This window comes from Cyprinus carpio, chromosome B10 (assembly GCF_018340385.1).
Source record: "Cyprinus carpio isolate SPL01 chromosome B10, ASM1834038v1, whole genome shotgun sequence".
NCBI lineage: Eukaryota > Metazoa > Chordata > Actinopteri > Cypriniformes > Cyprinidae > Cyprinus > Cyprinus carpio.
Genome location: NC_056606.1, coordinates 18,603,069 through 18,622,286, shown reverse-complemented (window position 1 = coordinate 18,622,286; position 19,218 = coordinate 18,603,069). Strand labels below are relative to the sequence as shown.

The 19,218-nt window shown below is 36.0% G+C and overlaps 1 protein-coding gene across 1 annotated transcript in view; it reads right to left on the bottom strand.

Annotated features, from left to right (window-relative positions):
* Positions 1-19,218, bottom strand: part of kirrel3a (kirre like nephrin family adhesion molecule 3a) — a 124,334-nt gene that overhangs the window by 39,585 nt on the left and 65,531 nt on the right. The window contains 2 exon segments of the mRNA XM_042733026.1: positions 5,209-5,358; positions 10,124-10,273. Coding sequence (XP_042588960.1) covers positions 5,209-5,358; positions 10,124-10,273 — 300 coding nt within the window.

Here is a 19,218-nt window from a genome sequence, read left to right as displayed (position 1 = left end):
CTGGGAGGGAAGGCATGTCACTGAGATGTCTGATGCTCAGAAACAGGAGTAATCTTGGGAGGACGCCCCAAAACAACAGTACAGCATGTACAGAGATGACGAGCATGGACAAGTGGCCCACACCAGAGAGCCCTTTGGCCTGAACAGGCCAGTGATCAGCAGCGCTCTGCTCTAATCAGAACTCTGTCTCTAGCTCTACATGCCCCCTGGGAGCTCTACAGAACAGGAGGAGCCTGTCAACATCTGGATAGACAATACCTATGAATGGACAACTTTTAAAACATTAAACACAAAATATATAAATTCACAAACTGGCAGTTTTGCAGTTGTTTGGACAACTTTTAAAACATCTTGGATAGACAATAATCTTGTGTATACTATAATGTGGACAACTATGTTTAATATTGTGTATACTATCCAGATGTAAAATGCACTACTGTTCAGGAGTTAGTAAAAAAAAAATTTTTTAAAATAAACATAATAAAAATACACAACAAATAAGCATTAAATAGTTCAAAACTGACAGTAAATGTAATCAGCATATATTTTATTTCGGCAAAGATGTGACATTAAAACTGTTTAAAATTGACAAGTGTTTTTGAATTAATCATTTGAGTGAATAACAAAAAAAAAGACAATGATTCAGTGACTCATTCACAAAGACAGTCAATTGTTTTGTTCTAGAATGTATTAGTGTTTTTGAATTAATCATTTGAGTGAATGAGAAAAAAAGAGTCACTGAAAAAAAACTCAACCCACAAAATGAGTAATAAAAATATAAATACACGGAACAGAGCTAACTGCTGAATAAATTAAAACATGTAGTTGCCTTTAAATTTTTAAACCATTATGAAGCTCAAAAAGTAGAACATGGCACTAGCAACACCAAGGTCATGGGGTTTTTTTCAGGTAAAGCTAGAAATGATAAAATGAGAACCCTAAATGAATATAAGGTGCTTTGGATAAAAGCGTCTGCCAGATATGTAAATGTAAAATGGTAATAATTTAATTTACTTACCAAAGCATACTGTAATTCACACTTGGCATCATGCAAGTTAATTTTAGACACTGCATATATCTCAGCTGAAGTTTTGCACCTATGTCACATTAGTGAGAATTTTTATTCTGCTGTGACACAGAAGCATGATGTACCTGTCTGTGAATTCACATTTCTCCAAGATGCAGATGTTGCTGCATGCCTGCTGCCTATTCAACAAAGTGCAACATTTGAAATGAGGACCAGCTGTTGCAAACTTTTATATCCATATTAAAAAATTCATAACACTAACTGCACTTGCAGACTGAGGTGATAATTCTTGCATTTAAAACCAAGACAACTATGTAGTTGGGAGGTAAAAAAAAAAAGAAAAAAACAGGGAACAATGGCATTTGTCTGTTAATCAGGTTGAGACCTGTATCTGTGAACTCTACATTTTCAATTTCATCACAGCATTGTTTACTTTCTCTGTTCCCAGTCTGGCTGCGATGTGCCTTTTTGCGGCCGAAGATCACATTAACACAACAACACGAGGAAACTATTAACACATTTGGACAGGGCTGGATGGGTTAGCTTGCTGCAAAAGGGTGAGAAACCCATAAAAAAGAGGAAAAGACAACAGGACATTCTAGTTTTCTGAGAATTGGGGGGATGATCCCTGACTGGTGTCCTATCCAGAAAGAGGAGGAACTGAAAAGCCTCTTTGCTTTGAAAGACTACAAGTAATTGCCATTTCCTCTCATTAACACTCACTTAAGTCACACACTGCGAAAAAATAACAAATCCAAGGCAAAGGATATCATTTTGTACAAAGCTTTAATCCACTAGCTTTTCCTACTTCTAGTCTGAGAATTTCACATGTAGACCTAATTAATGTGACATGACTGCACAGTTAGATTCAAAATGAAAGTATTGTGGCTTTTAGCACATCTCCACTATTGTTGAAAGAGGTGGTTTGGGTTGCTGTTTTTGAAAAAAAAAAGTGTCTTGACACATGATTAACATGTGAATTGTTTGTATAATGAGAAATTTGCATCACATACTGTACCAGACAGGAGGTGTTTGGAGGGAAGGTGTTGAAACTAGAGCCCTGCATTTCAGCCCGGGCCCTGACTTTTTTACGCCCCTCGCGCCGGGTTTCGAGCCAATTTTCACGTCATAGTTCAGACGCGGGCCTGTTTTAGGCTTCTCCTTATTTTTATATTTTAGACATCCATCAATTATTGAAAAAAATATATATATTGCTGCGCTGGTGGAAACAACACGAGACCATGCTACCGCGACTGTCAAGAGCGGCTCGATGGATTTGGTGCGTGCCGTCAAGCGCTGCTGAACAGTTCTGCATTCAAATACATGCAATAGGCTTAAGCTTGCTGCAAAGCATCGTCAAAAAAAATTACCATAAATGTAACAGAGTGAAAATAGTAAGGAGATATTTGAATTATTTACTAATAACTAGTGTTTTCTGAGTCTGTGTCGCAAGGATGAAGTTGCTGATCCTGACTCGCCATCTCCTCATTAGACGCACCTTTACAGAGAAGAGCATCTTTACAGATTATGATTATAATTATAATGAAAGAGTTTTTAATTTGTTTTATTTCGTTAAGTAGTCATTTAAAGCTTTCTATAGATATAATTTATCATGTCTGTGAGGCATGTTTTCACTGAGTTTTGATTAATTTTCGTACTCCTGTTAAAGACAAGATGGCAGAAAGCGCATCATGTTTGTTTTCTTTATTTTATAAAAGCACAACGTTTTGTGGATATTGTGAGTGCACACAAATAAAAGACCCTTTGCAGTTACGAATGATTACTCTTACCTGAGAAAAAATTTGAACTGTTTTAATGCAATGATCACCCTGACGCCTCCATGTCCTGCAAAGCGTCTCCGCACAAACTACTGGATATAGCGCACATTTATCTAGGTTTAATGTTTAAATATTGTTATATGCTTGAACTGTTTTATAGCCTATCTATAGATTTTATTTTAGGCAAGATGATTTGAGAAGGCTAAATTGATCAAACATAGGCTCACTGTCTGCCGCTGGCCACTTGGTTGTTACTTTAAAAAAATTAAAACTTATATCTAACGAACAAAAAAAACAAAACAAAATATAATCAACTTTGCTATTACATACAAAACTGAACTATTTTAATAGCTGAAACAGTTGTATAAGCTGTTTAGGGAGAAGGGGAAAAAAGTTGGGCTCGGGCCGGTTATTCTGATAAGCTCTCGGACACTTTCCGGGCTAGGGTCTGAGCGTCTCGGGCCAGGGCCAGGCTCGGGCCTAAATTTGAGGGCTCTAGTTGAAACACAAAAGCGAAAAGTAAATTCAGAGAGAGAAAGCAAGTCCTCTTCAAAATTTTCTCCTTGAAATAACCAACAAATTGTTTCTAATAAGACTAGAAAAAGTGGATGGGTCAGTGTTGACTTTAAGACAGTTTGACACATTGAACAAACTGTACTTTTGTTCCACATAGCATTGTTGTCATTCTCATCAAATTATGTAAAGAAGGAAAGAAAGCCTCTAATTAATTCTGAAAGCAGCCAAATCTCACAAGCTCTTTAACTCCGAAGACAATGAGCAGAACAAATGCTGAGAGCTTACAGAAACACTGCAGTAGCTCTTTTTAAACAATGGTGACCTTTGGAAGTGGCTTAGGTTTCTCCCCACGGTTCACCAAGTTGCTGCACCGCTGCTCTCACTCTCTCTCCAGCTCCATCACCTTAGCTTTAGGGGAATTCCTTGGATCTAATTAGCCTCAGGGGTCCTTCTTCAGCAATGTGTACCAACCCCATCTCATGTCTTATTCAGAAGCCTGGCCACCACAAAGCAAACTGGGTTACCCCACAACTCTCCTACGCATGTTCAAAGTTCAAATGTCACCCCAGCAGGTCAGCCACCCTCCCGCTGCCATGTTCACACTTGTGTAATTGCAGAAATGCACATTTGAAACTGAGACTGATTGTTTGAGAGCCTTATTGCGAAGGCGTGCAGCTTGAAAGAGAATAAAAGAAAGTGCAAACTCGCTCTGAATTTGCATGAGGGCTCCGCGGGGGACCGGAGACGCCATTTAGTGGCCGATACACACGGGCGTAGCGCGATTTGAGACCTATGCATATTAATGCATCGCAGCGGAGCCCTGAACTCACGCCCAAACACTGGGCTTCAAAGTCAAAGTCAGGAAAAAGCCTCCACAGACATTTTTCTCAGTAAGCGACAAAGACAGGTTAGAATCTTCACAGGCCAGGCATCCAATCAGGTTACAAAGACCACTCTAGATCTCTGCTGTCAGGAGAGCGAACGAACCAACCACCGCATCTGATTGTGGTCATGCGCCGTCGCCCCCACCCCAGGAGGGAAGTGACAGGGGATTGACGTTGAATGAGTCCCTACATGAGGTTCATTACCTTGCTCAGGAGCCGCTTGAGGTTTTGTATGCAACTTTTCAGAAGTAAGCCAGTTTGTGTGGGATTACATGTCAGGCTAATGGCTCTGCCCTTGGGAGCATGATGATTTGTCTCTGCTGCCACCGGACCAGCAAAAAATAAAAACAAATGAGCGGCCTCTCATCTATAATTAATCATTTTAATGGACCTAGAATCGCAGGCATCTTCGCTCGGCTTCAAGCATCTAGACTTAGATTACTGGTTTAAAACGCTGTTACTCCAAGGCTGGCATAATGAACTTATTCCTCTGGAATATATCATGGTTTTAACAAAGGAAAGAAAAATCGATAATGATAATCAGACAGAGTCGGGCTGCCTGGGAGCTAAGCTGACGCAATGCATTTGTGTCAGGGCCTCTATCGATCGCAAACATATCTAATGTGTCTTATTAAAGCTGATTAGCCCTGATTTCAGTATATCACACATTTATCTGACTCAGAGATTGACTTTGTTCTTGTCTACATTCACAGTGTAGCACAGCCGGTGCTTTTTTCATGCTTTCTCGTTCTCAGGGCCTTGTTTTCTTTTACTCTTTCACTGCTCAAGTGCTATTCTAGTTAAAGTATGTATCGATTTGTGTGAATGTCTGTCAGTTCATCCATCAATCCATCTATCTGCACTCGTGCAACAAAGGCTTCAATTAAAAAAGAGAAGCAAAAAGTGAACCACAGAACTTGAAACAGTGAAACACAGATCTGTCCATCTATTTGTGTATGTCTGTCATCTCTTTTTATGGAAGGTTCTGGTAGGTGACACTGACCCAAAACAGTGAGCCGAGCAGGTCGAGATCTGGTAGCAGCCTGGATGGCTTGACACTCAAAGCTGCCGTCATCGGTCAGTTCGGTCCTCTGAATCAGTAGGTGATATTCTCCTTTGCTGTGGTCCCCAATCACATCATAGCGTGGATAACCTGAAACACAGAGTATAAAATTAAACATAAAATAAAATGCAAATTAACATAAAAAGAGCTTCTGCTTTCCAAGCAGTAAAATTTCTGCCCTCGAGCCCTTAAGTTACCCCGGGCATATTTGTTATCTAAAAGATCTAGTTTAATTGGTATGTTTGTTGTTGCAAGTTTTATTGCAAATTACTCTTTGTGCTGTAGTACTGTTAAATTCTATGGAAGCTGGTAAAATAATAGAAACCTGAAAAATCTGAAACAATATTTCACTGCACGATAAGAAACAAGTCCTATTTGGAGTTGGTCTTGAATGATCTCCAGTCACATTTACTGAAGTCATGAAAAGAAAAACATAAAAAAAATACTCTCTGTGGTATAACTGGAATTAAACCTTAAAAAATAAACGTGTATCTTGACTTCTAACAAAGTAATGACAGATCAAACTGCTACACAATACCATATCATAAATATGCTTTATGCATAAAATAAAAGAATAATTACTACTTAATTATTAATCAAAATTACTTATTATATTTAAATAAAAATAAAATACTGAATGTTGATAGATTCAGCAAAAATTACCTTGTCCAAGGATCCACACTCCTTTCCAGAGTATGGATGGTAAAATATCATTATTATTTTATATTATTTTTTAATAGTTGATATCTAGAGAGCAGGGTTGTACATAAACTCATATACACTACCATTCAAAAGTTTGGGGTCAGTAGGATTAAAGAAGATTTAAAGAAATACTGTTATTAATCAAGGATGCTTTAAACAGATCAAAAATGATCAAGAACTTATATAATAAATTCTGTTCTTTTAAATTTTCTATTTCTTAAAAAAAAATCCTGAAAAAATCTATTACAGTGTCCAAAAAAAAAAGCACAACTGTTTTCAACATTGATGATAATAATAAAAAAAAATATTGAGAAGCAAATCGGCATATTAGAATGATTTCTGAAGGGTCATGTGACACTGAAGACTGTTGTAAATCAAGTGATGGAAAAAATCTGCAAGGCTTCTAGGTTAGAAAATGTCAGGGGAAGCATTCACAAACTGACAGAATGGTCTGTTGTCCTTGTATTATAGTGTCTTACTGGAGAAAAGACGAGACAAAGAAATATCTAAGACATTCAGCGTCTCTGTAATGACACAAACAGATCTGGAAGAGAAGCGCAGATGTTTTGAGCAGCCAGTGTCTTGACTTTGGTTTCAGTCTGACTGTAGCTTACACTGCAAAGCACAGCAAAGCAAACAAGCCGTTACGTTAAAACAAAACATTTAAAAAAAAAAAAAAAAAAAAAAAATATATATATATATACATATATACATATATACATATACATATATATATATAGTAATATATATATATATAATATATAGTATATATAAGGTATATATATATATATATATATATATATATATATATATATATAATATATATAAATAGTAAGTTTGTAAGCATAACTGCCATTCAAAACCATAAAAAAGCACTGACCACAAACGGTTGAATTGCAATTATGATTTTTATTTATTTTCTTTGCAAAATGAAAAAAAAAAAAAAAAAATGTGTCCTTCAAGGAAAAATCGGTCACTACAAAAGTGTAGAATATGGCATGTTCAATAAATGATGAATGGAGCCTTTGTAGCTTGAAAAAAAATGGAACAACAAAATTGCTACATGATGCTCTACTCAAGACAGATGTCTCATTTTTAGTTAATCTGCTCATATCAGAAAACAGATCGCAGCCTGGAGCACGTTTAAATCTGAACGCAATCTTGTAAACAGTTATCATGGCATGTCTCTGAAACCCTGGTGATCCTTTATATTAAAGAGTGTTTGGCTGCCCTGTGCTATCTGGTAATAAGCCTGTATTAGGAATCGATAGTGTCATTACTGCCTTCAGGTTCCCTGCCACTGGATCTTCTTTTGCCTTTTATTTAAGAGCTGTTTTCATTAGGGATTATTGAGGCATACAGGCACCTCAATAAAGCTCTGATAAATTCCCCAATACGCTTGACTGGATGGCTTCAGACAAAGCCTGTCAATTAGAAGAAACAATGTGAAATGACCCTATTAAAGGTAATGAATCCCATGAAATGGATTCGGCTTCATGTTGGATCAATAGCAGCTGCGATAGAGAGCTGGGACATGGATTTATCACACTGTGGGCATTTCACTGACACTCCAATGGATGGAAGCACGCTTGAAACTTGGCTGAAAGGAGGCAGATCAAAGCTCGGAGCGAGCGAATGTGAAAGCTGAAGGGAAAGAGATACACGGACGGGCATCCTAATCAAGCGTTATGTTAGCTTCAGCCTCACTGACACAAAATCTGTAACTTCTCAAGCTTTGAGGACACTCGCCCTGAAACGATATAGATAACTATGTTATACTGTTTGAACATAAGACAGTTATACTGTTATACTGTTAGAACATAAGACAGTTCTTACGGAAACCCGACAATGCCTTGCAAAAAAATACAAAAATTGTTCAGGTTCAAAACTATCAGTAGGCTTAGAGCTGCTCTGAACACAGTGATATCCGTTTACATCAGCACACTAGTTCATTTAACTCTATAGCGAGCGACGTTTTCACTTCTTTTTGAAGTGACACTTTGTCCAGTTGCAATTGTCGGTTATATATCACAGCTCCGTACTCGATTATACTGTGATACAATGATATCCAGGAGTCCCTGGACACTTATAAACGCTCAGAGAAAGAAAGACGCAGTGGAAAGGAAATTCAAGCCCTGAGAGGCTCAATTAAAGAACGCCGTCCATGACTAAACGCTGCCTGGGGCCACGGCTAAAAATGAGTAACTTTTGGAGAAACTGCTACCCAAAATCTAAATCCTTTCTTGGTAAAGTATTTCGTTTAAAATCAAACATCACAAGAGAACTGAACGAGGCCTCAGCGAAAGGCTCAGTCTTCAGATATTAATTGCTCGTTTCTTGAAGTGGATGTGTGAACGCAATCAGCAACTATTGTTAGCGATAATGACCTCTTGATCCAGCAATTATGTGTAACGTTAGCTAAATAGGATCTGATCGCTGTACTTTGAGTTAGACATGAGAATAAATCACTGTGCACAACAAATATTCAAAATAAATAATAAAAACAACTAAAAACAACAACAACAAAAAAGCAAAAGAAAATCAGGAAGCGACATTCAGCAAATTGAAGCTTAAGGGACGAATGTGCAGTGAATTTGAATGAGACCAAAGTTTGTTTAACATTTTGCCTCATAATCTGACAGTCCACTGCAAATAAAACAGTCAGTAAATGTGGCGTAGTGAAGAAAGCGAGTCCGGTAATTACATCTGATTTGTTTGTGATTTACAAAACTGATTTTTCAAACCTAAACCTAAAGGTTGCCCTTGCATAAGTGAGAAGTTTTCTGAGAACATTTCAATCTGTTCACAGAAATTAATTTGTAAACCTTGTCATGTGAATGTAAAACAGCTGCACTTGCGGCACGTCTCTCTGGGGTTCTGCGGATGATGAAGTGCTTGCCTTAATTAATGATAGAAATGCAATTAATTCTCGATTGTTGCTCTTCTCTCATCATTACAACACTACTAATAATAACCACCTTAAAAAAAAAAAAAAAAAATCACAAAAAACAATCAAAAGTTAAAATTTCAAAAACAAAAAAAAAAAAACTCAAAGGTTGCTAGGTAAGAAAATGTCAGGGGAAGCATTCACAAACTGACAGAATGGGCTGTTGTCCTTGTATTATAGTGTCTTACTGGAGAAAAGACAAGACAAAGAAATGTCTAAGGCATTCAGCGTCTCCGTAATGACACAAACAGATCTGGCAGAGATGCATGGATGTTTTGAGCAGCCAGTGTCTTGACTTTGGTTTCAGTCTGACTGTAACTTACACTGCAAAGCACAGCAAAGCAAACAAGCCTTTTACATATGAATGTCAATATTAAAAATCGTAAGATCATTTTTAAATATAAAAGTTAGTGTGTACACATATTAGAGGGTACTTTCATGGTGTCCACTGTATTAATATTTTAGTAATATTTGAATAAAAGGTAAATTCTTCCATTTCAGAGTAATTCTAATCATTTGAAAAGAAACATCAGGTTACTGATATAGGAACCATTTTTCCCGAAATAACATTTTGTATATAAACGGTATCACAGCATACCATCACATATCAGATTTTTTTCAATTATTTTTCTCCCCATGATTATCATCTCATTTGTGTTTTTATATGGGAAGCCAAAACAAAGCAAATGTGTGAAAAAAAAAAAAAAAAAAAAAAAACCCTCTGACTAACATGGCGGCAACCAGGTTAAAATGTGCAACGCTGGCCATAAATCATGCATGGCCCAAGGTTAAGAGCAGCAAACTACTACTCTACTAATCGTTACAGGAAGTCAAACATCTAAGACGAAAGTTTTCTATCTTACTCCTTTACAGACATTGTTCTCATATCAACTTCTAAATACTTAATCTCTTGGAAAATATGAAGGCCAAGTTCTACAAATACAACAACACAAAAAATTCAAAAATGTAAAAATATAAAATTAAAAATCAACTTCAATAATTTCTTATACTTTGTACACATGAATTGCAATTATGTAATTATATTAAATTATAAATCAACTGCAATTATATAATCAACCAACTTTGCACATGTGGTCAGTCGTATATGCTAGCAACTGATAAACAGCAATTGGCCAAGAGAGGCTGAGATATTTCACCACAGGTTAGGATACGAGACGGACTGCAGCTCTCAACAAAAGCTCTTACCTGACATGTCTCGGTTGACCCCCAGAGCGAGACCGTCTTTGACCCACAGCACCATGCCATGATATCCAGTAATGGAGCATGGCAGGGTCACAGGCTGCCCAGCCACGACCACCAGATCATGGGGCTGCTGGATAAACACAACAGAGCTTCCTAAAACAGAAAGGAGAGAGAGAAAGAATGAACAAGGGAGGTCACAATTATAAATCATCAAATACAATTTGTCAGAGCTGGCTGCCCCTGCCAGAGAATGTACAAAAAACAGCCAGTCTTTTACTTGAGGATCACCATTATGGCTCTAGTAAATCTACTCCAACTCCCAAAACTCACTTTGAAGAATAAATCTATAAATTCAACTTTATGTCACTGGAATCTTTAATAAAGTGCAGTGACACACAGAAGTACGAGTAGGTGCCTCACAGTTAGGAAAGCTGAACATGACACTGCTGAGATCCACAAGACTGCACCTCAAACTCTGCTCTCACTCACAGAAACTCAGCTTAGCAGGCCAAATAACTTTCCCTCACTCACGGAAACTCAGCTTAGCAGGCAAAATAACTTTCCCAACGACAAACTGTGTCAGTGCCGGATGACAGGCTCAGTGGTGCTCCGGAACGGCCACTCGCAGATGGCTGTTCACCTTGAAGTCTAATAGAATGAGGTGCAAATGAAAAAGTGCCCTGAAGGTAAGCAGTCTTCAATACGGGAGGTGAAAAGTATGTGTTACCTCTCTCATTAAATTGCAGAGTGAGGCAGACCATGTTATTTTTTGGCATTCCAGGAAACGGATCAATAGAAAGGGAATATGTATTTCTATGAGAATATATTCACAGAAGATCCTCAGAGAAAGAAACATCTCGTCCTTTCAACAGTCGCTTACCTTCACCTTTTTTGGTCTTTTAATGTGAAAACAGTTGACACACCAGAGAAACCGAGGAGCCTTGCGCATCTCCAGAGACCACTTTGGTCGATTTTTGTCTTAAATTCAATAAAGTGAAGCTCTGCGTGGTGCATCTTTCATAAATAGTGCTTGGACTTCTACTGATGTGGCAGGATTTCTGCGGGATTAAATCCCAACATTATTATATCCCAATCGTATTTTTTCTCACTCTACCCTCCAATCTAACTTTTCAATTAAAACACAAAACCAAAAACTTAACCAAATTCCTTTAAAAAAAAAAAACATTAAAGCTTAGCATTAAAACTTACTTCTTTTGTTCGCCTACCCATGTTGAAGATACTGAAGGGTGTTTATGGCATAACCCACAGGATTTTTGCTCTTTTATAGTGCAGCAGACTTAATGGAGTTCTCAGTTATGTGTCATTTGATTTTCACCTTTGTTTCAGAGGGTTTGCTTGAAATTTTTGGGAGAGATAAAAATAGACACAGCCAAGACACTTATTGTCACACACAGAGCTTCAAAATAAAGGTGGATAGCATATTATTACATAGCAAATGTTCTTAATGAAATGTGATTTTGGTTATATGGTGATGGTAGTTTGGGGTCAGAATTTAATTTATTTATTTTTTAAAGAAATTAATACTTGGATGAATTAAAATGGTTTAAAGTGACAGTAAAGACAATTATAATGTTATAAATGATTACAAATAAATGCTGTTCTTCTGAACTTTCTATTCATCAAAGAATATATATATATATATATACTTTGTTTTATTTATTCCTGTGATGTCAAAGCTAAATTTTCGGCATCATTACTCCAGTCTTCATGATCCTTCAGAAATCATTCTAATATGCTGCTGTGGTGCTCAAGAAACATTACTTATTATTATCAACTTTGAAAAGAGCTGTGCTGATTTTTTAAAATTCTTTGATTTAAATAAATAAACAGTTATTTTAAAGTGCAGTAATATTTCACAATATTACTTTTTTTTTTCTGTATTTTTGATCACATAAACAGAGCCTGGGTGACTTTTCAAAAACATCAACCCCAAACTGTTGAACTGTAGTGTAATGGCACATATCCATGAAAAAAATATAAAAAATAATAATAATAAAAATATATATACAGTATATTTAGTATTTGTGCTTAATTATGTCATTTGTTGAAGGTTTTCACATGCACTACTCACTATAGTTTGTAAGTGAAACCATTTGCTTGTTGTATTCTACTAGTTAAGAACTCATACTCGAAAGTCTCATGGCATTCTTGATCTGTATAATCTCTCTACCACTGAACACAAAATGTAGATATTAGGCTGAAGTTTTCATTTTTTCAAGTTTCAGAAACGAAAAGTCTTCTGAAGCCATATGAAAACTTTATATGAGAAACAGGCCGAAATTCCAACAAGAGTTCACAACTTTTTCCCTCAACCACAGCTGTCAAACCTCATTTGTGTTTATTCAAATCTGCCGCATGAAGACTTGATCAAGTTTGAGCAAGTGCAAAAGAGATGTGAGAGCTCGTATTGACTGCTTTTATGGTGATATTTTGGCAGAGCTCTACCACGTCTGTCTCATTCACTTTCACTGTATTGAAAAGTGCAGTGTAAACATTCTGCTAAAAATCCCCTTCAGACAGTAAATGTTTACAAATGATGGAGAGTAAGTCATGACCACATTTTTATGAGCTATTACGTCAATGAACAATGGGAGCCATAAAAAGAACACAGCCTGCGATTCCCACAATACTCAATGTTTTTAAGTGATCTTCAGAGTTGCCCTGGCACTACAAATACTTATGAAACTGACAGTGCACAATGATGAAATGTCACAGACAGTCCTCCAGTGACAAAGTAATAAATCCAATCAAAGCGTAAGAAAACTCGCAAACTTCATTAAAAGTAAATATTAAAAATTAGTAGTAATTAAAAAACTCTCCAACCGCAAAAACTTCTGAACATACGAAAATTTTTCCTCATGCCATCCTGTCTGAATATGTGAACGTTTTTACAAAGATGTTGCCCAGACTCTCCCACGTAGAGTAAAGAAACTCACAACTAATGAACAGCACTGCCTTCAGAGCATTTGTGTTGGACTCAGACTAATCAAACCATTAAAAGGGAATGCTTTAAAGAAGCTGTTGTAAAGGATATTTCTAAAGATGTGAGGTTGTTCACATTATACTTCAACTGTGTTTAAAGAAGGTCGCCATGCGTGTCAGAGGTCAGTCACTTAGAGGATATGCAAGTAATTCAGTGCTTTTGTAATGCATGACCTTACTGTAATTGGACTTTTGACTGGCCGAATCTAAGGGCATTTTATGCACATTTTGACGAATCATCTTCTTCATAGGACAAAGAGATGTAAAACTATAAATATATACACCTCAGCATCTCCATCAAAGGCATGTTTACGAGACCCAGCAGTTGTGTTTCATGAAAGCAGACCAATATCCACAGCAGGGGCTCTAGGATCCATGGACACCTCTAATGAGAGCCACAAATAGATAAATAAATCCAATCATTACATTCAGAGGTTTGGCGCATCCCTTCGCAGTGGGCAAAGCACCCCAAGTCAAATCTAGACAAATGAATTCTGTTATTGGATTCCTGCGGTTCCATTTCCTGGACACACATTTAAATATCACTCCCAGAAGACGTCAATTCTGAGCGCAACAAAGGGAGAGAAAAACAGCATGCAGGCAGGGCATTGAACGCTTTCAAAGAAAAGAAACCAAGCAAGAATGAGAGCGAAAGCAAGATGACAGGGAAGTTATTTACAAGATCAACATGTAAGATTGATTGCGTTTATTGTATTACTGCCCTTTTGAAACCTACCGTAAAAGCTACCTGAAAAAAAAAAAAAAAAAAAAAAAACTCAATATCATATCAAAACACAAACAATTGTCTGCCTTGTAGAATTGAAACGGCTTCTTGTTCCCACAGAGCACATCCAGTCAGATTTCCCACAGAGCACATCCAGTCAGATCACATCCAGTATAATTTTATATAAAATAAAAAAAAAAAAAAAAAAAAAAAAAAAAAAGATTTCTTGTGGTGTAGTTATATAGTAATAAAAAAAAAAAAAAAATCCAGATTAATATAATAAATAATAATAATATGAACTGGCGCTGATTAATTGTGCACAGTAAGAGCAGGGTTATTTTATTTATGAACTATTAATTATTTATATTAAATAATGTAAATCTGCTGATAAGTTTTGGATCAGTAAGATGTGTTATTAACAATAAGAATATTTTCTCGATCATGTCTTGTTATTCTGATCAAAATATCATTAACTCTGATTGATTTTGCATTCCTGGCAGAAGTGAGAACTATTAGTGTCACTGTAACCAAGTATTATAATAAATAGTGGTCAAATATTGAAGCTATAATATCGGTCAAATTAAAATATTTATTGTAAAAAAAGGTAACAGCTATCAAAAAAAAAATCTATATATTTATTGCTTTGATTTGTGATATATTTTAAAGGAGGGAAAAAAATACTTTATTTTTTCCAAAGCACAAATCGCACCCTATATATATATATATATATATATATATATATATATATATATATATATATATATATATATATAGTACCATACAATACAATACATATATATTAATAATAACATTATTAATAATAACAATTCGACACAGTAAAACGAGAAACATTTACTATGAAACTAAATACGGTCAGCTTTAAAATATAGTCAATTTCCACTTGTCTTTTATGCTCATCCTCCACGGATCGGATCCATGAACTAATCTGGACTTTATGAGGTGGATTTAGGTGCTGTCTGAATATCTTACCTGTGGAAGAGCAGAAGCAGCTTTATTTAACTGTGGCTGTGGAAGCTAAATGGTCAGCTGAGAGGAGCAAAACGCCTGCAGTAAACAGTGTCAGCAATTTATGCCTGAGTGCTGCTGATGCTACAGCTCATTAAAAAAACAGCCCTCTAGCATCCTTACCACCTCCAGAGAGAAAGACAGAGAGAGAGAGAGAGAGAGAAATGGAGGAGCCTTTTGTGCAAGAGGCAATCAGCTCTGTTGTCTTGTTGTCAAAAGGACTACTTTACCACAGCGCTTCAGAGGTGTTTAGAAATTGCGTGTCATAAGCCTCCAACGGTACGGTGAAATTGGTCAAAAGCCGAAGGAAACAAGATTACTTTATTGTTATTCTTCGAAAATTCCTGTGCCTTAGATCAATGCGAGATGAGCGAAGTGAGCAGCTACTCTAGGTACAGAAACATGTGGCAGATTAATGTAGCATGCAACAGAAACAGTTTTCTTCTTGGCCCACGAATATATGTGTGATGTTAAAACGGCTCATTACTTAAAAAAAAAAAAAAATAATAATTAATTAATGATTTTGAAAAAAGTGCTCACCAAGGCTGCAGTTATTTGATCAAAAATACAGTAGAAGCAGGAATATTGTAAATTAATATTACAATTCTAAAGAACTGTTTTCTATTTAAAAAATAATTTATTTCTGTGATGCAAAGCTGGATGTTCAGCAGCCATCACTCCAGTTTTCAGTGTCACACGATCCTTCAGAAATCATTCTAATTTGCTGATTGGTGCTCAATTATTATCATAGCCTACTGTTGGTGCTCAGTTAATAATAATGGTTCTTAATATCCATGTTGAAAACAGTTTTTACAGCTTAATATTTTTTGTGGAAACCATGATACATTTTCCCCAGGACCGAATAATAGAAAGTTCAAAATAACAATTATTTGAAATAGAAATCTTTTTGCAATATTATAGTATTGTTAGTTTTAATCAATTTCGAAAAAAAAAAAGAAAAAAGGAATTATTATTATTTTAAATATATATATATATATATTTTTTTTTTTTTTTTGCCCAAAGCTTTTGAGTGGTAGTGTATCATGGTTTCCACAAAAATATTGATATTTAAAGTAATTTTAAATAATAAAATCAAATAAAAATAATAAAGAATGTTAATAAAAATAATAATAAAAAAAATTATTCTTGAGCAGCAAATCAGCATATTAGTATGATTTCTGAAGGATCATGTGACACCGAAGACCAGAGTAATGATTTTGAAAATTCATATCGTTCACCTGAATAAATTATATTTTCAAACATATCAAAATAGAAAACCATTATTTTAAACTGTAATAATATTTCAAAATATAACAGTAGATTTGAAGAGGCTTCTTTTATATATATATATATATATATATATATATATATATCCCAAACTTTTGAAGGGCAATGTGTGTGTGTGTGTGTGTGTGTACATATATATATATATATGTATATATGTAGAAGCCTTTACATATACATGTTGTTCTAATCCTGTACTGAAAAATATCAACAAACCATAAAAACCATGAAAGCATCATACTAAAGCATCACTTTCACACAGCTGATATGTTGTCCTCAGGACTGCAGTCAAAAATAAGACTTCAACTTGCTCCGCTAAAGAAGGCCTTTAAAGATTGGGAGTAGTTTTGGAAAAAGCTGTGCAAAATTGCACTTGCTTTCGAGGAGCAAGAGCTCTCCCACATCAAAAAATAGGTTTGGCTGGCCTGGCCCTCACCACTCTAAGCAAAAGACACCGTGCACGACAAAAGTGGAACATGAATCACTTTGATTTCTGGATTGATTTCACAACTGAGTCTTCAAAACTCACAAATTCAAAACCGAGCTGTTAGCCAAGAGAAATCAGAGGGCTTCCAATTCCACCCAGACCTCTCTGCTCTTCAAAAGATGGACATGGTTTGAATCTTTCTGCCATAAAATTCAAACACTCAAGAAGTTCAACTCCCTAGGCCTGAATACTGCAGAAATCGCTGTTCTATGTGTTGCATGTCTTGGATTTGCCCAATGAAATAAATATGAATCTGCACAGTATTTATTGATCTTCATAATGTGTTTGCATGATTGCTAAAGAAGCTTAGAGCTTTCTTAACTAACCTATACTTCAAAGTGATTACAAACCCTATAGCACAACCTTGAGACTCAAAAGGACACAAAGAATAATGAAGCCAAAGATGCTTGATCTTTTTGTCTGGCTCAGATTGACCGTGGCCTTGTTGGGAGGAAGACGGATATTCACTGAAAGTTCACAATAATCAGCAACCAGCTCAGAAAAGGTGTTGTGTTGTTATTGTTGAATTAAATGTGCCTCAAGAGGTCAATTAACAGTGAAATTATTTGATGTGCACCAATGTATGGGAAGACTTCAAAAAGTGCCCATCAATACAGAAATCTACAATGCACACACATTCTTCAGAGAAAAATAAAAATGCTTTAAGAATTGATGGGCAACAATAAAGAGAGAAGATCAACAATTATGACATTCTACTTAATTCAACCATATCAAAAACTCTCACAAAGACCATTAAAACACCAACACTGCTTAATTCCCTTCTCTCAAAAACTCTCACAGAGTCCTTTTAAAGACCAGTCTAAAGCCCAGTCATGTTGAGAAACGCTCCATGTATATGAACATCAAAAACTGTTCTAAAAACAGAGGCAATGTCCATGAATCTGGTACATTTGAAATCGGACATTTGAAAAATCACATTTCCTCAAAAAACTGTGATTTCTGCCTGTCTCACCTCAGAGATCGTGAATTTCTAGACTTCTTGTTTCTAAAAAACAAAACCATACAATAATTCAATTAAAATCATACATGGATTTCAAAAGTAATATTTATATGTGTCTCACCTTTTGCATTAAACACTACTTCCTTGAAATTGTAAAACATAATTTTGACCCTGTTTACAGAACGGTGGAAAGCTACAGTAAGTAAACAATCTCACTTTTGCACATGGAAACATTATTAAATACTGTAAATAAAATTAAAAAAATAAGGGGAAATATACACGTTACCCCATATTTTCCCATAGACACACTCCTTAGATTAATACAGTCTTGCACTGACCATTAAATGAATACATAAATAAATTAGTTTATCAAACTACAAAATGTACAATTTTTTTTTTACCTGCTTAGCTGTTTTCTTTTTAAATTGTATACATTTTTATGTTCATTTAATGTTTGCAAACCCCACAGAAAACAGACACAATAACAATATATACAATAACATCAATAAAATAGATGGAATTTGAAATTCATATGAAATTTAATTTGACCTCTTGAGGTTAACCACCTTTCACTCACCATTAAATAATTACATGAATAAATGTAAAAAATGTACGCACTATTTTGTATCCTATTTATGGAAAGTGCCAGACATCCAGACTTCACTGGAAACCAACTTCTGTCGATGGTTAGTTCAACTACTAGGCTGAATTCTGAATTTAACTGACAAATAAGATCAAAACAGGTGCATCTGAACATCAAAGAGTGCAAAACTAGACCAGGGACTAAATTACAAATTGTAATCGTCAACATTATGGTAACTTGCGAAGCGTTCACGTATGCAAATCACAAAGCAAACCACTAGGCAAACGAGTCATTACGCTCAAGGAGTTTATTTCATTTTTATTTTCACATACAGTGTTTTTTGTTTGTTTTTTCCACTGAGAGGTTTAGCATATGTGTTTATACAGACTTTCCAGAAATGTTAAGAACCAGCTCCAGCTGCTCCTGTGTACAACGAGGGCATGGATGAATGTAAACTCAAGGCCTCCTGCACTCCTGCCTGATTCAGCCACCCCCTCTGGCCTGCGGAGCTGCCCAGGGCAATAATCCTGCTGCCTGACACTCAAAGAGATTCACGGGTTTCTGGCTCCACATTCACTCACAGAACTCTAAAGCAGCCACAAGGACACATCCACACACATGTAAGGGCACACACAGAGAACAAATTTACCACGCAGCCTCGAAAGCTGATTTATTCTTTACATAGCTGATAATTGTCCTTAAATTATAAAAAGGGGAGGCGAGGCGAGGATGTGTTAGAATCCTAAAGGAGTTTGTCAGACTTTCGCTAGCAAATTACTTTTTAGGGCAGAGCAAAGGCTGGCAATTGTCACACACTCTGATGACAAGCGATAATTGCAGTTTTAACATTGCCGTAAAGCCAATCCGACAGAAAAAAAAATAAATAAATAAATCAGAGAGGCAAAACACTCCTTTCTCATTAGCGCCAGCATTTGGGCCCTGGTCCTGCACAGGCAGGGCAGACCAAGCTCCAACACGGCTAATTACTGTGGGAACCTGGGACCACAAACTCTGAGGAACCACCTCACCT